Source organism: Nannobrachium achirus (genome assembly GCF_963921795.1).
Source record: "Nannobrachium achirus genome assembly, chromosome: 1".
In the NCBI taxonomy this organism is placed as follows: Eukaryota; Metazoa; Chordata; class Actinopteri; order Myctophiformes; family Myctophidae; genus Nannobrachium; species Nannobrachium achirus.
Genome location: NC_137810.1, coordinates 33,867,760 through 33,890,572, shown reverse-complemented (window position 1 = coordinate 33,890,572; position 22,813 = coordinate 33,867,760). Strand labels below are relative to the sequence as shown.

The following is a 22,813-nucleotide window of genomic DNA, read 5'->3' as shown; positions in this document are numbered from 1 at the left end:
GATTACTACTGCATCTGTGATGTCTAGTGGTGGAAGAAATAGGCCTACTCAGATTTTTTATGAAAGTAAAAGTACATGTAGGCATCCGCTGTTACAAGTAAAATCCTGTATTTAAATATACTTAAAGCGCCAAATGTACTCATGCAGAATGTCAAGTCATTTCAAGATGTTTTCCAAATTTCAAAAGTAAGTGTACTTATATAGTCACTTTCAACTACTGTTGATATCCTTTGTAGAGCGGACAAACACATTTAAGCTCAGGCACACTTTGTTTGAGTTACTGTATTCAAGTAAAAAAAAAAAAAAAAAAACATTTTGAGTGCCCATTGTTTATGCCAGCGGTTCTCAAAGTGGGGTACGGTGGTCCATGAATGATGTGTGTTTAACTACTTTAAGCACAGTTTAACCTTATATCTGACACGTGAAACTGCTATTTAAAAAAAAAAAGATTTTGAAAAAAAGAATATCTTTCAAACACAAATCTTGTATATCTGGGTCCATGGCACAAAGTCTTTTCAGATGGAGGTCTGCAACCAAATATCAATTTGTGAGTCCTTGACAAGTTAATTGAGAACCACTGATTGAAGCGAACGATAATTCTTCTGTTTTGTCCTTCTCTGACTTTTGTTTTAGTGTGGGAGCACTTGTGGGCCTCTCCATAGCAGCTGTGGTTCTCCTAGCATTCATCATCACACTTTGTGTCCTGTGCTACTTGTTCATTGCCACCAAACCCAAAGGACTGGACAATGGGTTGCCTCTCAGGGAAGCAGGTACTACGTTTATTTGATTTCTCATACAGTGAATGAACCCACATTGGTGATATTGTAAGCAGTGGTGGACACTCAGTAATAGCGACTTTAAGCTCTAACAGCTACGGCAAACAGCAACGGAAACCGGAAATGGATCAGTGCTCAATATATAAACCTGCCGACGTCGCAGCCATCACAGCCGTCTCCACAACGGCAGAAGCTCCCTTTTCACGTAGTGGCCAATGGCTACAACGTCTGCTGCATAGACGCATCGCCATGGCCATGGAACCAAAGAGTTCAGTAAAAGGGGTGGGACCCCGTCGCCGACGGCTGTTTGCTTAACTATTTTGACTGATACGGCGATTGCGTCATAGCAGCCATACTCCGCCTGGCGTTGCCGTCCTGAAAATCGTTGAGCTTAAAGTCCCTATTGACTACATTACAGTACTTAAAGCCTCACTGTGGAACTTTACTTTAGTGAATAAATTAGAATTTTGTCCAATCTGTATGGTGTATGTTAAAGGGGAAGACCACCCATTTTCAAAATTGAACTATGTCAATAATATACCTTAGAGGAGTTGTGTGGAAATACAAAAAAAGTTCCCCCTCTTCTGTGTTGCCTAGAACTGGAGGATTGATTTGGGGGTTTGTATTGTAAAGTACAATGTGTGATGTCATCAAGTTGTGATATAAAATAAAAAATAAAATAAAAGGTACATAGTATGACTATTACAAATCTGTGTCTGTTTTCTTAGGAACTGAATCCAACCCACAAGAAGGGCCAAGTCAACCCAGCAAGCGTACCGGTCCCCAAGGGTTTCGGAAACACTTCTTGAGGGGCAAATTGGACTGTGACAACCAGCCACCAGAACCTGACCGTCTGTTCCAGCGTTGTTTCATGGCAACAGTCACAACCATCAATGTAGAGGGTCCTGCTGCATAGAGCATACTAAGACTGTGTCACTCCCCAGAAATCAAGATATTCATGAAAAAAGCGCCTCATTGCATTTTTATTTTATTTATTTCATGGAAAAATCTGTTACGAAGCAAAGGCAATTAAACTCCACCTCCGCCAGCTGGTGACCAGCTGGTGTATTGGAGGACACATGTTGTTGTCTACTCCCAGGCCAACAAGTGGGGGTTATCAGGAGCACACATTGACATCAAAGGGGGCTTGAGCCCCTGCCCACTTATCCCTTTTTAAAAAGTGCCCTCTCCAGACCATCAATGCCGTTTTTACAATGGTGAAAGAAACACAAATTGCCTTGTCCAAACTCTCAGTATTCACTTGATTTTGCTTAGTTCATTGTGGTATCAAGTACCGAAAATAGCCGACCTCCAAGCTGCGAATGCGTTGTGAGCTTGGAGATCTGCTATTTTCGATATTTCCACCAAAAGGCCCTTTTAGAAATGTCAGCCCCTGCCTCTATAACATTCTCTGCATGTCCCTGATCAGGAGAGTATTTAGCCCAAGTGGGGCTGGTTGTATTTGCATCTAATTGTTATATTTAGAAAGACAATATTATTTTAACCAATTAAAGCGTATACGTTGTTGACCAAGGTGTCCCAGGGTTCTATTGGCCCCTCCATTTTCCTTCTACACAAACCTTTTTCATTAGATGTTTGATTAGTTTTGCTGAATGCCTCATGTGGTTAAACCTGAGGCATGCGCAGATTTCCTTCAGGTTTTAACAGAGATGACTTGCCTTTAGGGACCAAGTTGCAGTTAATTGTTGGAGGGGCGTTGGGATAACAAACGAGACACATTCTCGTTAATTCCATCCTCTGTACTTATGGATGCAGTGTAAGGTCACTCTCTGCACACACCCCCTAGCTAATAGATCTAGACTTTTCATGTCTGCCACAGTCATTTCTTTTATAATGTAATATAATGTCATGGCTACAAGCCGAATTACCACTTAAATGGAAAGAAAGTTGTTTTCACAAACCTTGACCAGGTTGATAACGAAAAATGAAAATAAATAAATAACATTAAATTAAAACCTTTTGCCATTAACCACAAAACTGGTTGTGATTGTGAAGAAAAAAAAGGAAAAAAGAAAACGAGCAGTAACAGAAGGACATAGATTGTCTTATATTTCTTTTAGTTTGTTCTTGTACTGTATGATTCTGAGATTTCTGTAGGGTTTGTGCTTCAAAGTACCAAAGGACAATTACACTCATCTTGCTTGTCAGTGTGAAACTCTGCAAGGGCTCCATGATTTTGACCACTCATTTTTCAAAAATGCTGCCCAAAATGAGGCTGAAAGTGAGGGAATTATCCTTTCTGCATTCACTGTGATTGGTACATTGTGCTTCAGTGTCTATACTGTATGTGTATTATGCTGATGTCTGTCAGAGACAAATGCATGTTATTAACAAAGGGCAACTTCAGAGTCAACTTCAGTCTACAAATATGGACTATATTCCTTCTATTTTTAAAGGTTGTACAAATGCTAAAAATGTTTGCAGGAGAAGTAATGAATTAATGTTTGCATTGAGAATTATGCAATTTAAATACCTTGGTGTGGAGGGCACCATTGGCACCATCTGTTTTGTGTGTGTGTGTGTGGGGGGGGGGGGGGGGGGGAGACACCTAACATACAGTACATAAATGTAGACCAGGGGTCTGCGACCCGCAGCTCTGGAGCACATGTGGCTCTTTAGCCCCTCCCTTGTTGCTGATTAACAATAACATGTATTTGAATTTAGTAATTTTTATAGGCTAACACTTCATAGCCAGTGTTGTCTTGATTAAAAGGCTGAGATATATTTGCGGCTCCTGACAGATTTTGTATTAATTGTTTTGGTCCAAAATGGCTCTTTTGATATTAAAGGTTGGGCTGACCCCTGGTGTAGACCTATATCTCAATTCATATGACAATGCATCTGTGATTATTATCAATCATCAGCCCTAAAACGAAACTCATGCTATGATTTCTCTTTCTCAGTTGAATCATTACGTAACATTACGAGTCCCAAAACAGTCATTAACAAATAAATATATTGATTTAAATCCAAGAATTGTCTGGCTGAAATTATTCGAAGCCTGCATAGTTCAGGCAGACAACCATAGACCTCTATTAAAACTAGATCATTTAAATCAAAGTTGAAAGTTACTTAATATGCTCCCCAGGGTATACGAATAAAGCATTCTATTGACATACTTAAGTTTTGATCCCTGGTACTGTAGCCTCGAAGTTGACTTGAGAAAGCGCAACAACCAAGCAGAAGCACTACTAGGGCTTCAGGCCATGGAAGCATGCACAGAAATGAAATAAACAAAAGTGCTGTTGGTGAATACAATATACCAAGACTATTATGCACAGTGGTGTCCTTTATGTGCTTCAGAAAATGCCCATCAATGCCCCCAGTGCAACTCAGAGCAACACCAACCAGCGATTCCGTAACACCTCAATTTCTATAGCTGACCTAATGCCTATGGCTGACCTCCCCATGCAGTGCAGTGCCCGGCCGACCGTCAGGCAGATACAGAGATCTCCATATATGGGCATAAAATGGTCGCATAAAATGGACACAGAATCACAAAGATCTCCATATACGGGCATAAAAGGGACACAGACAGACAGATACAGGGATCTCCATATATGGGCACAAAATGGACGCAGATAGACATATATCTCCATATATGGGCATTCTGACATAAAAAAATCTCCGAGTGTGTATGTATGTACCTGTATGTACAGTATGTAATCCGCGTATCTCGAGAACCGTCCGTCCCACCGGCTTCAAATTCGGCATGCGCTTTCCCCGCCGCAGCAGGTAGTCAGTGCCCGGCCGACCGTCAGGCAGATACAGAGATCTCCATATATGGCCATAAAATGGACGCAGTCAGACAGATATCTCCATATATGGGCCTAAATAGACACAGGCAAACAGATGGTCAAAACGGGTCCTCTGTATGATTCCCTTAGGGGGTCTTGCTATTTCATTCCCTGTAGTATCTCTTTGGTGGATCATTTATTTGCTTACAGGGAATGGAAACAGACTCCTATATGCTCACACATATTCTGGGGGCATTAAGTTATTCTTGCACATAACATATTTATGCTTGTTCTGGCACACACTTATTGAACCTGCGGCATTACAGGCACAGCTCAGTATACAGCCCCTGTGCTAGCATCATGTCCAGGGGATGTACTGTAGGCTACTTCTACAAGCTGCCTCACGCTACAGAAACAGGAGATAGGGTCCTGAGCCTCATAGCTCGTCAAGGCTTATTTACTTCAGTATACTATACAGTATATCATCACAAAATAAAATCATAAAGGGAATTTAGCATTAGGACAAGCCATATTCACTCAATTTCACGGTGAAAAACAAACCCAATACTAATCAAGGGATAGTTCACCCCAAAATGTTCCTTTCGATTACTCATGGAGACCTGAATTCATGGATATTTTCAGTTTTTGTTGCATTCTCCTAAGCCAATAATTTGAGGAGACCATTTATGTCTCCATAGAGAACAAAGGAGGCTCTTTGTGTCTCCATAGGGAACCACTGCTGGTCATCAAATTATTGGCTTAGTAAAGCGACAAAAACAACAAAAGAAAAAAATCCATGGATTCAAGTCATGGGGTGAGTAATCGATAGGAAAAAATATATTTTGGGGTAGAACTCATGTCTGACTGTGAGACTAATTGCATGCATGGACACTGCCCAATTTGACTGATTTGGGAAGTAATTGTTCAGCCCCTGCTCTTGGTGTCGTCTGTCTGTTTATGCTTTAGCAGGTAGCTAGCAGCACCTTCCTTCCATTCTCTCGACTCGAGACATAGTCATGATGGCTTACGTCAAAGGAAAAGGTACAGACCGAGTGGGTGTTCCCCTTTCTTTGACGATGGCTTGCCAGATTGCCTTCCTTCTGACAACTGAAAAGGAACTTCATTTTCACTTTAAGTTTTGTTCCATGTCTGATGAAACAAACAGCTTGAAACAGAGAACTTTCATCAACAACACTTTGTAGAGAGGGTATGCGCATGAGATCATGAGTGGTATATGATGCATACCCTCTATAATTGCCTAACACGGTTTAGTTAGCAGTTTCCCTCTACACCAAATGCCTTTACTGCAAATAGCCCATCTACAAGCTTATAGAATGTTTAGATATTATTATTACATGCCCACAATAGGGATTGCTATAGGGTTAATGAGGTATTAAATAAATAATTGTTGAACTTGGAATCCACATGGGAACATGGCTCTAATGTGGATGATGTATGACACCAAATTAAGGCAAGGTTTCAGGCTGATTGACATACAGTACTAGCGTCATGTCCAGGGGGTGTACACCAAGCTGCCTCACAATACTAAACCCCAATGGGCCTCATGGCTCGACAAGACTTACTTACTTCAGGCTGATTGACTTTCAGCATAAAATGTAAGTTAAATATTTTAAAAGATATATGTGAAATAATTAATTAATGGAGATACTTCTGTGGCCTACAAGTCAGTGTGCACAAGAAACGTGTGAAGCTGATTAGTCTAGTCACAGTGGTTTGCGAGATACACATGCACCGACCCAATTAACCTAACCCTCTTGTGCTGTACTGTAGATGGCTAGTCTTCAGCAGTCAAGTTGTTCTTGTAGATAATATATCTCATAACAGCATTGAAATAATTTACCTTATCGTTGTGTTGAGCCGAAAACCTTGTATCTCCATATTTCAACTACTTATGTTCTTCGTAAATGCCCTGCATTCTTTATCATACTAGTTTCACACGAGCAGATCTACAAGCTCACACGTCGCGATGGAACACATTATAAACTTGTGGATCTATTTCTGATATCTGTATCTCAAACATTATCAATAACAAATACTAGGTTTGATTAATCAAATAAGATATTTAACACTCAACATCCAACAAAAATTACAGTGATCAAATTCCCGGTGTCAGACCGCCATTCCGAAACACCTCCATTCCGAAACAGGGTTAGGGTTAGGGTTAGGGTTAGGGGTAGGGTTAGGGTTAGTTAGGGTTAGGGTTAGGGTTAGAAGTCAATGTTCGGAATGGCGGTGTTTCGGAATGGCGGGGTGTAACCCAAATTCCCATACCCCCCCAACCAAAGTTCCATTGAAATAATTCTCAGGAGTTTAAAACACCTAACAGCTCCGTTTATAGCTGACCAAAAATCTCATATGTTCCAAGGGCAAACTGTGTGTGCTACAAATTGTTTGAAAGTTGGCCCTAACTGAATCTGTTAGAGACAACACACCATTAAAGACCACTCTCTTAACATCAATTTAAAAGGGAGATCATCACAGTGAGGTGAGGGTTTATTCATCCAAGAAACTCAACAAATTGGCAGGCCCTTGAAATAATTGTGCGCAAAATAAAACATATATACTTCTATCTTCTGTCTAACAGCAAACAGATGATGTCAATTGTTTTTGAGGCTAATAACATTTGATAACAATGATGTAAGACACCTGCAATAAAACCAAACATCACGTTTTGACAGATCATAGATGTTAAAAAAAGTTCAAGTTCTGTTCTGTGGTTTAGTGAGTGACACTTAATTTAATTATTATTATTTTATAGCCTTGTCACTATTTGTAGATCTGCTATTTTCCCTTATTTCGAAATGTTTTAAAATGTTCAAACATTTGTTGAAAATGTTCACCTATAATGACATTCCCCAAAAGAGGGATACCAGGGTGAAAGTGGTTTAACTGATAAGGCACATTCTTCTAACCACAACACAGAGTAGCACAGTGCACTAATTAGTCATCGCAAAATATAGTGTTAAAGCTCTTCTTTCTTCTTTAAGATGATCTGCCGGACCAATTCAGCAACCTTGGGCCTGATTTCATTGACGGACGTTTTCGGACCCCAAGCATCAACTACGTTCCCATTTACATCGATCAGATACTTCCAGAAGTTCCAGTCAGGCTCCTTTCCAGAGGACTCTGTAAGAGGGGCAAAATACAACAAGACACCAGTTTGAGCTACAGATAAAACGAGGAACCGATATTTTATCAACTTAAACCCTTATATACTTTATTGACCAGTGTCCCCCCAGCGGTCTATAAGCCTACTTGGTCGAGTTGGCTCCCTCCTATTTTCCCTTTATACCAACTATACTTTTCCTAAAATTGTCCATCTACAAGTTCACAACATCTATTTTTGCAGACTGTTTGCCCTTGCCTGGCATGGCCAGACAAATATCATGATTTTTTTCTTTTTTACAATCTCAGGTTTGTGTGGTTTCCAGACTATGTTCGGCCCAGAAGATTTCATGTGGTCAATGAGGTTTTGAAACATTCATCTCAACAACAAATACAGATATTCCCTCTAGGATAAGCTACTGTATTGATCAGATTTTCATCCATGTTGATGGTTTTAAATAATTCACTCGATACAGTTTTCTTTATATCTTGTGTGCATTATTCAAGATTCAATCATTTATTATTTATGTACTATAAAACACAATTCTAAACAATTGTAATTTAATTCAATATTAAGCATGGGTTACATTCCAGTGTGTCTTTACTGGAGGGAACATAATAATCTGAAAGTCAAATCCAGCCGCATGCTTCTAGTGTAGATAGCTTGTCACTCACACTGAAATCAAACAAAACACTCATTTAAATGCATGGACATGCAGTCGCACACTTCATGAACCTGGCTGGTTGTCTTAAGAAAGTGCTTCTATTTCATTATATTTCATCAGTATTCTCAAGACTGACAAGGGGGATACTTTATGAATGATAATGTAGATGTCGACAAATAGATAAATATCACACTTTTTGACATGGCTTTGAGATTTACTTACAGTACATTTCAGTCAGGAACACTAATGGAATACAATTATACTTGCCATTGATTGCTCCACTCCTAAAATGCTATGCAGTTTCAAATCTTAATTCATTAAATAAACACATATCTTCCCCTTGACCTTTCTAATGTAAATACCATTTATTTTATGTTTCTTTTGCTTTACAACTGTTTATTTATTTATTTATTTTATGATATCTTGCATAGTACTTGTATAGTATTATTTGTCTGTCATTCAATGTTATAGAAGTTAAAAAAGGACCCCAATTGAAACAAGCCCGGGGGCTTTCTTGCAGTGTTTATCCTTTTAGTTGACCTTGTATCAGTGAACTGTACCGTCATGAAACTGTACCTTTTCCTATGCAAACTTCTAATAAAGTCCACAATCAATCAATCAAGCAATCAATCAATCAGTCAGTCAATCAATCAGGCTATGGTGGCAAAGCTTGCATTAGCAGAGTGAAATTAACAAAAAGAAGGAGGAAGACACAACGAAAACGTTTGGGAACGCCTGGTCCTGAACACTGCACCTCACTCACCTGCAAGGTACTTGTAGGCATTGTTGGCTCCCAGTCCAACCACAGCGATTTTACTGAAGAGAGGAAAGGAGACGCTGTATACTCGGCGCACAAAGCTGTCGATCTCTTTGTCACTCCCAGGCTCCTGCTGGCCAAACTGGTTGCAGGGGAAGGCCAGCACGTTGAAGTGGTAGGGTCCATAGTCTCGATGCAGCTGCTGCAGGTCAGTGTAGTGCTCCTCAGTGAAGCCACACTCACTGGCCACGTTCACCACCAGTGACACCTGCAAACATGGGGAGACTTGTATGATGCCAGAACAAAGAGGGCAGTAGGGATGGGACGATATGAAAATTTCATATCACGATTATTGTGACAAAAGAAATCGCTATTTACGATATTATCACGATAATCAAAATCCTTTATCCTGGTGCGGAACATTTGTCAACGTGTCACGTGACGCGTTGTGAGCTTGTAGATTGGCAATTTTTTGGCAAAGACATATTATGATGAGAGTGAAAAAAAGACTGTAATGAGTATGTATATTATAAGTACCTTTTACCAATTATAGAGGGTTTAAATGGTACCGGATATATGCAGCTCGGCAAATAAAAAGTGAATTGATCCCATGTCTTTTTTTTCACGATAAACGATAATATTGCGCATCGTCCCATCACTAGAGGGCAGTACATAAAAAAGAAACAACACTGTCATCTTACCATGTAAGATGCCTTAAGGGCGAGAAAGGCGCAGAAACAACAGAGACTGACACAATATGTCCATATATGGGCATTCCCAGATATGGGCTTAATATTGATGACATCATAGATCTCCATATATGGGCATAAAAGGGACAAGGACAACGCGAGTGACACTTGCAAATTAATTCTGTCTTGGCCATATATGGAGCGTGACATGAGCTCCATAAGTGGAGCTGATGATAGTCAGCTCCACATATGGAGATCAATGTGTTGTACCAACTTTCTGTCTTTGCCATATATGGAGCTTGACATGAGGCGTGACTGACTGACGCACGGGAGCTGCAGGTTTTCAACTTTGTGTGAATGTTGAGGATGAAAGCAGGTACAATTCAGCAAGCCCTTAAAGGGGTATTTCACTTTCAAAAAAACTTTTGGTAATTATATCTAATCAGGCTTTTATGAACACCCTGAACAGTTTTTAATTAGCTTGATTGAATATTTAGATATTTGATGTAAATGTTACCAGGCCCTCCAGGCCCAGGGCCTCTCCCCACACACACCCATTGTAACTTCAAACTTCATTTTAAAGTTGTACCATGTAACCTTTTTTATAAAACAAATCTTAAAATTGTCCTAACTGTTAAATCGCTAAAGTTTTAGAACACCCACTCCGTGAATTTCAGCCTGTAAAGCCTTCTCTATATATGTAAACTGCGATCCTTGCCGGGGACCGGATCTCGCGCCAAAATTGCGTCATCACACTACCGGCCAATCACAGCGAGGGTTATACAACTGCCGGCCAATCACAGCGCATCTTGAAGTGGGGTCGCTATGGCAGCCATATTTGTTGTCGCCCGTTTGTACCATCCCTTCTCTAGGTAATTTCGCCTACCAGGCAGGGTGAAGGAGTCCGTATCTCTGGAATTACTGAACGCACAGGAACAAGGGACCCCTCAAAAGATAGATCTCAGCGAGGTGGAGGCAGACGCGGGGGTCTGAAGGTACGAAAAACGGCCGAAAGACGCGGACGCGACCGCGGTTTGCTATAGGGCTAATGACCACTAGTTGGGCATCTTACACAGTATAGCTTTAACCATGATAGATTCATTAAAATAAAAACACACATTATTTTTTCTGGTGACTCATACTACCCTCCTAATATATGAGCAGGCCGTGTTTTTTTCCATAACATCTTTCATTTATTTTTAATAATTATTATAATAAAAGTTATCAAAAAAACACGGCCTGCTCACGTATTAGGAAGGTAAAATGAGTCTCCAGAAAAAATAATGGGTGTTTTTAATGAATCTATCATGGTTAAAATGGAGTTTGAAGTTACAATGGGTTTGTATGTGGAGAGAGGCCCTATACCACTGCTCCCTGTTGAAAGTGGAATATCCCTTTAATGCACACACTTTGTGAGTACTGCTGACATGCTGAGTGAGGAGGTAATGGAAACAGTGAGAAGGAGTAGATCAGGTGAGAGATACATGGCTGAATGGTTCATTAGACCAAATTATGGGGCTCCATGAGTCAATCAATATCTGTCTAGAGAAGTTGATAGGCAATCAGGATTGAGAGGAGCCTTGAATCTAATGTGACATGGTAGTTGTCACGTCACGTCACATGAAAGCAGTCACTTTGTCAGCTTAAAGACTCTCTCAACCATGAATCTGACCACTATCTGGTTTTCCTTCATAATAATGGATCTGTTTATATAGGGTTTCCAATGGCCTGAAAGTGAGAAAGTGCTAGCCTGGTTAATAAACCAGACTGCACAACACCACCCCCTGGCGGTAGTGGTGCCACGCAGTGAGGAATTAGTATGAGCAATGCCAGGCTAAGAAAGTGCAGGTTGGTACAGTACCTTCACTACCTTGCATGGTTTCCTCGAACATCTGTGTATGAATGTATGTGTGTGTGTGTGTGTGTGTGTGTGTGTGTGTGTGTGTGTGTGTGTGTGTGTGTGTGTGTGTGTGTGTGTGTGTGTGTGTGTGTGTGTGTGTACGGGTGAATGTAATGCACAGTCTATGTAAAGCACTTTGGATACAAAGCGCTATATAAATGCACCATTTACCATTTACCAGGGAGACTGGCTGCAGTTATTTTATGTTTAGAATTGCCAGAAATGTTCTTAGTCCCAAATATATTATTGATATTTTCATCACAGAGAAATCTATTGATCGTTACAAAATTCACACTGAACACCAAGGCTGCTATATAGCAATTTCTTCTTTATTTTTTTTTTCTCAAATCACCCTTAAAGACTCTCTTCTTCATTGCTGCTTTTAGGCACAATGTTGGAAAAGAGTTGTAGCTATGTTGTGATTGTATGATTCATTTATTTAATGTCAAGAGAATTTGACCTAACCCTAAACCCTATTTTCTCATTTGTAATAATTTGTTGTAAAAGCACTTTGTAATGATTTATAAAGTTGATATCATTATTATGATGGAAGATTGTAAGAATTTCTAACATTTTGTAACTTAAACATAGTATTGAAACTTTGTAAACAGCATTCTTAAATGTGTTTGCTTTCTCAGCATTTTGTGTTAGCATAAAGGTTAGTGAAGAGGTCAAGGTTGGACATGTACATGCAGAAAAAGCAAAGAATACGGTATAGAATAAGGAGTATGAATCAGCTGCTTAGTTTTTAGTAAAACATCAAATTTTGTGCAATAATGCCAATAAGAAAAAAGAAGTAGTAATTCATTTTGGGGATCCCATTATTTAGTGCCATGATGAAGTAATCACAATGTAACCTAGATGTAGGCCTACATAGTAGAAGTTATGTGTAGTACAACTGCTCAGTGAGTGAGTGAGTGAGCCACTCACAGGATCTGCAGGCCTGTTGCCACGTAGACCAGCATAGGCTGCAGGAGGGATGGAGTCGCAGCCTACAACTAGTTACATGGCTTCTTATCACTGGGAACCTTTTTGCAGAACTTTCTTTTCCAGACAAAAAAAAATCCTCTAATCCAAGAGACCCAAGTGCATCAGGTTGGCATGCAAAGGTAGACTGCAGGCAACAATAAAACGATGTTGGCACGTCGCTGCTCTGGACAAGTCAGCAGCTGACGCTTTAAACCCCAAACTTACCGAACCCCGGTATTTTTCGAGGGACACCAATTTCCCTCTGCTGTTAACAACTTTGAACGTATAAAAGTCTTTCTGCTTTGTCTCGATGACGTTGAATAGCGTTATTAACACGGCGATGAATGTCCCGAGAAGAAGCATTGTTCAAGCCAAGCAGCCAGGCGTCAAACTTCTGTGCAGCGGTTCCGCGACGACGTCGGTCCCTCCTTCACTACGTTGGATGACGATGATGATGATGAACCACTGCAGAGTCCAGACGCTGCCGGCTGCCAGAGTACTCCTGGTGAGGGAGGAGCTCTAAACCTGATTGTGTGTGTGTGTGTGTGTGTGTGTGTGTGTGTGTGTGTGTGTGTGTGTGTGTGTGTGCGTGCGTGCGCGTGTCTGCGTGCGTGCGTGCGTGCGTGACCCTGTGTGGTAGGCTAATTAAAACTTGTAACCAGAAGAGTGGGCACAATCGTGATCATCAATGTTAAATTGGCTTTTTCTTGCTAAATATAAACAAAAATAACTAGAAGCAGTGCTCTTCCGTGGCCGTGCACAAGTCTCCGCCAGGTCAGGTAGGTTATTGTGGCGGTGGCCTCCTGGTGGCACTGTAATACTATTATAGCGCCACCCACATTGGCAGGCCAATGTGAAAAGGTGGCATGCATTTGTTTTGATTGATTGAAGAGTTTATTAGAAGTTTGCATAGGAAAAGGTACAGTTTCATGACGGTACAGTTCACTGGTACAAGGTCTACTAAAAGGAGATCCATGAAAAGACTGAGCTTATTCCACAGGAAACCATTAAAGTATCTCATATAATATTGAATGACAGACGAATATAACACAGTACTATGCAGTAGATCAGGGGTTGACACTAAGGTCTCAGAAGCACTTGCCCGTCGGGCAAGTACAGGTCATGTTCTACTTGCCCGAAGGTCATGCCCACTTGCCCAAAAAGTACATTGTCCATTATAAAATGATGATGTCATACCCCAATGCCTCCAAAACCAAATACCTAAATAACCATGATTGAATATGTCTATGGCATTGGTTTCACACTTGTTACATTCCACAGACCAGAAGACAGAGCACGCTGGCCACGTTCAGGTGTTTAGACAGATATCTGGTGTGTTTATAGACGGTTGCATTCCCTCTCAAATGAGCACTTTCCCGGTCGGGCAACCTGAAAGCAAACTTCACCTGCCCTAAAGTTTTATTTACCTGCCGGGGGCAGGTGGGCAAGCCTTAGTGTCAATACCTGGATATGTAAATAAAATAAAATGAAAGAACAAAAAAAAGAAGAAAAAAAAAGAAAACAGTAAGTCTAAACAAACAGAAAGTATATACAAAGAAGGGGCAGGAGAGGGTAGGGCTGGGCTAGGTTTGTTTTTTTTACCAGTTGCGAACGGCTGCTGCCTGTAAGTGGTTTTTCAGGGCATTTTTTGTTGTGGAAATTGAACATTTCCTCGGTGAGAGAATGAAGAGTTAGACAGACTATGCCTTTAGCATATTTATTCAATACAACAGATGACAATAATTCCAATGATTCCTATGTAATATAATAATGAGAAGAGTAAAGGATAGAAAGAAGAGAGGAGAAAGGGAAAAGAGATGAAAGAAGGAAAGGTGGACAGGGTCCAGTTTTCTCGAAAGGCAACAGGAGTCTGACCCCGATCTGGATGTTGAGGCAGCTTAAATACAGATTCTGCAAGGATACATACACATTGTTAAGATAATTCTGAGGACTGACATTCCTTCTGTCTGACCAAAAGATGTGTTCTCTCAACACTTGAGTATGGAAGGTCACTTCTGCCTAACTATGAAATGTGCTTCTCAACACTCAGCGACTGAGAGGGGCGACACTACCCTGACCAACCACTGCATGAACATGAGTTTCATTCTTATCGACTGAGAATGGAAGGCCCTCTGCTCTATGCCGAGGCCGTAGTGTGTACTAGTCACTACCCTAGCCAGAATACTGACGCCTGATACAAGAAACATTCTCCTTGCGTTCATAACACCTTAACTTGTCGTCTTGCTGTCTGGGTCTGCCGCTTGCCTACAGGGGAATAGCTAGTGAACTTGACCTTGCTGTATGAGCCTGCTGCTACATAACTACGTGTACACAGTACACTGAGGCCTAAACTCATAAGACAGACATATTATCATACTCATTTACTTCCCTTGCTTACATATTACATTCATAACATCAGCATACAGTCATATATTAATATAACCGAAGTAAGATGAATATTAAATATATAATCTATATCAATAATCGATAACTCAATAATCGATTGATCAATAGCCTGGAAGGGAATATAAATTGTATTTCCATTACAATGCTAGTGATCCACACTCCTTTATGGCCTTCGGTAAGGCTTTCCACATTTTGGCAAGACTACCTGGCTGCAGACACTAGGGTCCTGTTGATGTCCACGGGAGACAGGAACATCAACAAGTGGCAGGAAGTGACCTCACACCTCTTTCTTGCTCTACCCCATGGAGGTTCTGTTTAGGGTTAGGGGGTAGAGTTGGGTTGTCTAAAAGATAAAAGATAACATGTACACATAGCGACAATGCGGCTCAAAGGGACTGTAGTGCCTTGGACTGCAAGGCAGAGACGTCACGTGACCTCCACAAGCGGCATGAAGTCACTTGACACTGTGAGGTCACTTCCTGCCACTTGTTGATGTTCCTGTCTCCCGTGGACATCAACAGGACCCTAGTGTCTGCAGCCAGGTGCTGCCATTTTGGTGGTATAGCAGAAGAACGAGTTTGACCCTTTGTTGGTTTTGACTCTGGGTTGAAGGTGATCTGTGGTGCTGCCTCTGGTGTTGTAATTATGGACATCCTTAACGTTTATAAAGTATTTTGACAGGTACTTGGGTATCATAGTGGTGTAGTGTATCTTGTACACCAGGCCCATTGCAAGTTGCTGTACTCTGTCATCTACTCTGAGCCATCCCACTCTTAACTGGTGAGTAGCGGTGACCTAGTGTTCCTTGACCTAGTGGGACTATGCGTGCAGAATTTCACGGAAATCGCAAGCTGCGTTCATGATTTCAGGCATTTTGTTGAAACCGGAGAAATAATGCAAAGTTTGGAAGGCAATATTAGCCAATTAGGATGAGATATGAAATATCGGAGAGATCGGAGAGATCGGAGAGATCGGTCTTGATCTAGCCTGGGGCCAGCCTATATAGGCCTACTAAAGCAGCTAATTAACTGCAGTATAGATCCCCTCCTTGTTGGAGCTGTGTGGAACACAACCTCCCTATACGTGGCGGTGTGTGTCTGTCTGTCTGTCTGTCTGTCTGTCTGTCTGTCTGTCTGTATGTAGCCTCTGGTGTAGCCTGAGTACCCTGGGTGACCAGAGAGGTGCTGTTGAGTCTAGCCTGCCCTGAGCATCAACTGCAATACACACACACACACACACACACACACACACACACACACACACACACACACACACACACACACACACACACACACACACACACACACAGCTCCACTTCGAACAGAGGTTCGATTTTTTTAACATGTGTGGGGATGATGTCTAGCTGTAGCTAGGCTAGTCTTGATCACGCTATGGACCTTAATTGCTACTGTGTGCTACAAGTCATAATGGGTATAAACAAGAAGTTGAATATATATAGCCTATATTTCCTCGATTACTCACCCCTTATGGAGACTTGAGTTCAATAATATATATTATTTTTTAGTTTTTGTTAATGCATTCCTAAGGACCACTGTTGTTCTTAATATACGTAAACGACATGTCATCTGCTTGTGACTGCAATCTGTTTCTGTTCGCGGATGACTCGGCTCTCCTAGTCTCAGGCAGAGACATTTTGCAGGTTGAAAAGGCCCTTAACTGTGAACTTAACAAGATCTGCACCTGGCTCAATGACAACAGACTCTCAATTCACCTAGGCAAAACTGAATGTATCCTCTTTGGATCTAGTCAGAAACTTAGCCTAGTTGAGAACTTCACAATTAAAGTAGGTGACACTGTGATAGAAAGAAAAAACCACATCTGCTACCTGGGTTGCATCCTGGAGGCTAACCTATCCAGTGAAAAAATGACCACCAAGGTAATCAATAAAGTCAATCAACGAATTCGCTTCTTGCAAAGAGTTGCCCCACTGATCAATATTAAATCCCGAAAGACACTAGGAGGTGCTCTTATTGGGCCCCTCATTGATTACGGAGTCCTTGTCTGGTATCGCGACGCCCCAGCTGCCTTAAAGCTAAAGCTCCAAACAGCCCAAAACAAACTAATTAGGGTTGTGCTTGGTCTCCCTCCTCTGACCCACCTTACCGAGCATCACCACGAAAGCGTGGGGTGGCTCAAAGTAGCTGACAGAGTACGAGAGTACAGCATCTTGCAATGGGCCTGGTGTACAAGATACACTACACCTCCAAGATTCCCATGTACCTGACAAACTACTTCTTAAAGGTCAAGGATGTTCACGATCATAACACCAGAGGCAGCTCCACTAATCATCATCAGCGTAGATTTAACACTAAACAAGGCGCTAACTCGTTCTCCTGCTATACCATCAACATGTGGAACGCCCTTCCACAAGCCCTAAAGGAGAGCAAATCCCTAGCCTCCTTCAAAATTGGTATGAAAAGTCACCTTCAGACAGCAGCTACCCGTGACTTGTAAATAGACTAAGCCCCCATGCTCCCCCCCCCCTTTTTCTTTGTATTCTGCCTTTTTGTATTTGATGTTATGCTTTTGAAACTGATATTATCCTAGATAAAGTACTATGTTCTATCCGTCTGTCTTTCAATGTTATATGAGATACTTAAAGTGTGGTTCCTGTGGAAATAAGCCTCGGCTTTCTAGGATCTCCTTTTAGTTGACCTTGTACCAGTGATTTGTACTGTCATGAAACTGTACTTTTTTCTATTGCAAACTTCTAATAAATTCTTCAATCAATCAATCAAGCCAATCTTTGATTATAAGTAATGTACCCCCATTGATTACCCCATGAGACCCAACCCGGAATCAATGGGCCAACAAAGAGTCTCCTCAAATTATTAGCTTAGGAATGCAACACAATTCTCACAAGTCTCCATGGGGTGAGTAATCAACAGAAGAAAAAAAAAGGCATTTTGGGTGTGAACTAGGCCAGTAGGCCTACTCCTTTAATTTCTTTACATTTAGGAAAAAATTGCAAATTTAACCTCGAGGTGCCCAGTGCCCACAAAGTGTAGGTGCCCACTCTTCCGGTTACAGTTACTGATGACAACACCAGTCTCAAATACAAGCTCATAATTGGTAGTATTATTAAATAAATTATTAAAGATAAATATGGATCTATAAATCCATAGTTAAAATAAAACACAGAGACCAAAGGACTATATCTTTTAGATTGCTGTAGAGGTCTTCGGACCTGCCCGAGATCCGAAATTACCCGGGGTCCGACCCGCCCCGAGCCGGGTAACGGGGCCGTTTATGCGCAGTGAGGTCGGGGCCGGGTCGGAGCCGCCGCCGTATGTCACGGGTCCTGGGTATTTGATAGTGAAATCGTCGGTTCCTGTCTACCCGAGGGGAACCGAGTCAGCCGAGATTGAAAAAAGATGCATACAAGTGCACTACAACGATTTCGCCACAAGATGGCCCTAAATGATACAGCAGGTAATCTTAAGCCTAGATAGTGAAATAAAGTTGTTTAGAAACTCAGCCTCAGGAGGAGGACACTGTCTGCCGTGTCTGGGGCAGTTATATTATTATTATCAAAGATATTAACGTAACGTGTTGGTTTGTGGTTCACAATCACAATGGAGTTGTCATCGCGTTTTGTCATGCTCTGCAAAGCATAATGGAAACTTAAAAGCAGACTATTATCAACAACATGCGACAGAAAATGATAGCATTAGCATCATTGGCTAGCCTAAGAAGAAGGAATAAAGAAGACATGGATTTATTTGTATTTACAAACTGTCCACATTGATTGACTTACTGGTCTGGGAAAAGATCATGTTGTGACGAGACGCAGCGCCGCGCTGACAGCAGCAGCAGCTGCTGCAACCATTACCATGGCGACGTTTAGGTAAGAAAGAAGTCTCATACAACTCTTAATAATAACGTTGGTATTCCCTCATTTCGGGGCCACAGGTTCGGGTCTCGGACCTCTCGTTCTGCGCGGGTATCGGATCTAATTTGCCTATTAATAGTACGGGGCCGTCGGACCGGGTCCGTCACGTTTCGGGGCGAGACGGGTAACGGTTCTGAAATTCCAAATTATAGACGGGTCCAAATGGGTCCGGCTCCATTTCCCCCGGGTCCTTTTGGGTTCGGGTAGTTACAATTGGACCCGTGAAGACCTCTAGATTGCTGTATTTGAGAGGAGTCAGACAGAGGAGACAAACAGTGAGCTTACCATCCTAGTGGCAGCTTTCTAAATCTCTCTCTCCTCCAAGATGGAGGAAAACATGTATATAAAGACATACAGTTTATGACAGTAAGAAGCGTGGAACTCATTGATTCGTTCCCATATCATAACAAGGAAGTAGTATAGGAACTCATTGATTCGTTCCCATTTATTCAATTAAAATTGAATAAACTGTATAAAGAATAAAGAATGAAAACAAATAAAAGATGAATTAAAAAGTCCATAAGTCCAGTGATCGGATGACGACGATGATGATGACGGTGGGGCATGGAGAGACGTGAGGGAGGAGGACATGCAGTTGTTGTGGGTTCTTCTGGGTCTTCTTCTTTCAGGTGTTTCAGGTGTTTCCTACGGGGGACGAAACCTTTGGCCAGTTTACTGTTTCCAAAACAATTTAATTCAGAACTTCAGGTAGCGTTTGTACTACTTCAACAGTGCAACAGAAACTCACCGACCAGGCACGATCACTCGTGCCGATGCGGTGGATTGGCATGCACTGTCCTGGCCTCAGATGGTGGTTCGTCTGCACCCCGCCTCAGTCGTGGTTGTTTTCGGTGACCCGATTCCTTCCTTCCACACTCTGCATTCCTCTCTCCATCTCTCCGTCCAGCCCATGAAACAGAAATATTTCCAATTAAGTTTCAAATAAATCTTAAATCAATGAAAAACCAAATTAAATGAATGAAAACAAATCAAAATTAAAATATATTACTCCTTACTCCCCCCTTTTTTACAACCATAGTTGTAAAAGTTAAATAAAATAATTTAAATCATTTAAATCAATGAAAAGAGCTTTGAATCATACACTACAGTATACAGTACAGTAGCAGTGGGCACAGGGGAGAGCTGCACAGTGTCAGTGATAAGTAATACGCCTGAAGGACGAGAAGCGACCTTGTGTCCTTCTCAACAGTGGGGTCTAAAGGTTGTTATGGTAACCAGGGAACAGGAAGTTCGAAAACAAGAGATTTATGGGTAATGAAGTCTTTTTAAAGTGTTTATCATAACAGACAGGATGGAACATCAACAAAATATTTTAGACAGAAAACAAGTAGAATGTTGACGAAAAATAAGAGAGGAGGTCAAAACACTCTCACATGTTCCCAAAACATGATATCAGACACAAAAACAATCTGACCTTGGCAGATGCACACAGTCACACACAGTCACACAAGAGTGGGGGAGAGGGAGTGACACACACACACACACACACACACGTGCACGCACGCACGCGCACACACACACATACAGTAAATTCATTCTCAGAAAAGTCATCAAATAAATGACAATTTATACTCGGACACAGCCAGAAGCCTCTGGTCAGGTTTAAAACTTAACGTTACAACATATTATATTAATTTAGGCTGTTCCTGACTCCCCCACCTGCATCGCGACTGCAGCAAGGGAGTGAGGGACATAAACAGGAATTATCAATACTGTAAACACAACCATAGTCATATGGAAGGCTCTAAAATCTTAATGTTACAATAGTTAAATTAATTTAGGCATCAATAATTTGAGTTAGTTATTCTTAATCTTAAATCTTAACTTTAATTTCTCAGAGAACTTTTAAAGCTTCTTAAAAATATTATTCATTACAGAAAAACAGAAAACAGAACTGGTCAGTAACATATAGTCTTAAAGATAAAATATTGTTTCTCAATTTCCAATGGCTGGGCCAAGCCATGAAAGTGAGAGACCTAAATAAACACAGTATTATCGGTACAGTGAACATAACAGTAATAAACTGACAAACAATAACAAGCTATAACCACAACTGACTAGAAGTACACGTTAATTCAGGCTGACTAGAAGTACAAATAAGCTATAACCACAACTGACTAGAAGTACATGTTAAATTCAAATCCCTAGCCTCCTTCAAAATTGGTATGAAAAGTCACCTTCAGACAGCAGCTACCCGTGACTTGTAAATAGACTAAGCCCCCATGCTCCCCCCCCCCTTTTTCTTTGTATTCTGCCTTTTTGTATTTGATGTTATGCTTTTGAAACTGATATTATCCTAGATAAAGTACTATGTTCTATCCGTCTGTCTTTCAATGTTATATGAGATACTTAAAGTGTGGTTCCTGTGGAAATAAGCCTCGGCTTTCTAGGATCTCCTTTTAGTTGACCTTGTACCAGTGATTTGTACTGTCATGAAACTGTACTTTTTTCTATTGCAAACTTCTAATAAATTCTTCAATCAATCAATCAAGCCAATCTTTGATTATAAGTAATGTACCCCCATTGATTACCCCATGAGACCCAACCCGGAATCAATGGGCCAACAAAGAGTCTCCTCAAATTATTAGCTTAGGAATGCAACACAATTCTCACAAGTCTCCATGGGGTGAGTAATCAACAGAAGAAAAAAAAAGGCATTTTGGGTGTGAACTAGGCCAGTAGGCCTACTCCTTTAATTTCTTTACATTTAGGAAAAAATTGCAAATTTAACCTCGAGGTGCCCAGTGCCCACAAAGTGTAGGTGCCCACTCTTCCGGTTACAGTTACTGATGACAACACCAGTCTCAAATACAAGCTCATAATTGGTAGTATTATTAAATAAATTATTAAAGATAAATATGGATCTATAAATCCATAGTTAAAATAAAACACAGAGACCAAAGGACTATATCTTTTAGATTGCTGTATTTGAGAGGAGTCAGACAGAGGAGACAAACAGTGAGCTTACCATCCTAGTGGCAGCTTTCTAAATCTCTCTCTCCTCCAAGATGGAGGAAAACATGTATATAAAGACATACAGTTTATGACAGTAAGAAGCGTGGAACTCATTGATTCGTTCCCATATCATAACAAGGAAGTAGTATAGGAACTCATTGATTCGTTCCCATTTATTCAATTAAAATTGAATAAACTGTATGTAAACTGTAACATATTATATTAATTTAGGCTGTTCCTGACTCCCCCACCTGCATCGCGACTGCAGCAAGGGAGTGAGGGACATAAACAGGAATTATCAATACTGTAAACACAACCATAGTCATATGGAAGGCTCTAAAATCTTAATGTTACAATAGTTAAATTAATTTAGGCATCAATAATTTGAGTTAGTTATTCTTAATCTTAAATCTTAACTTTAATTTCTCAGAGAACTTTTAAAGCTTCTTAAAAATATTATTCATTACAGAAAAACAGAAAACAGAACTGGTCAGTAACATATAGTCTTAAAGATAAAATATTGTTTCTCAATTTCCAATGGCTGGGCCAAGCCATGAAAGTGAGAGACCTAAATAAACACAGTATTATCGGTACAGTGAACATAACAGTAATAAACTGACAAACAATAACAAGCTATAACCACAACTGACTAGAAGTACACGTTAATTCAGGCTGACTAGAAGTACAAATAAGCTATAACCACAACTGACTAGAAGTACATGTTAAATTCAGGCCGACTAGAAGTACTCGCCCTAGGTTATAAGCCTCGCCCTAGGCTAAAGCAAACAAATAATGACCATTCATCCAGACAAAAGAAATAATGACAAAACTTGTGGAAGACGACGACTGTACCGAAAAAGTTAAAGTATGAAAATATT

At 40.8% G+C, this 22,813-nt stretch overlaps 2 protein-coding genes across 2 annotated transcripts in view; one reads left to right on the top strand and one right to left on the bottom strand.

Moving 5' to 3' along the window:
* Positions 1–1,692, top strand: part of LOC308287268 (protein shisa-like-2A) — a gene marked incomplete at both ends in the record, with an annotated part of 2,874 nt that extends 1,182 nt beyond the window's left edge. Inside the window, 2 exons of the mRNA XM_080728384.1 lie at positions 634–770; positions 1,505–1,692. Coding sequence (XP_080584510.1) covers positions 634–770; positions 1,505–1,692 — 325 coding nt within the window. The remainder of the gene's footprint in view (positions 1–633; positions 771–1,504) is intronic.
* Positions 1,693–7,517: 5,825 nt separating this feature from the next.
* gpx7 (glutathione peroxidase 7) lies at positions 7,518–13,003 on the bottom strand (the record flags this gene model as incomplete). Its single annotated transcript, XM_080728373.1, has 3 exons — positions 7,518–7,681; positions 9,089–9,350; positions 12,866–13,003. 3 exons carry the CDS (start codon positions 13,001–13,003, stop codon positions 7,518–7,520), a joined length of 564 nt encoding a protein of 187 aa, XP_080584499.1.
* Between the last annotated feature and the right edge of the window lie 9,810 nt (positions 13,004–22,813).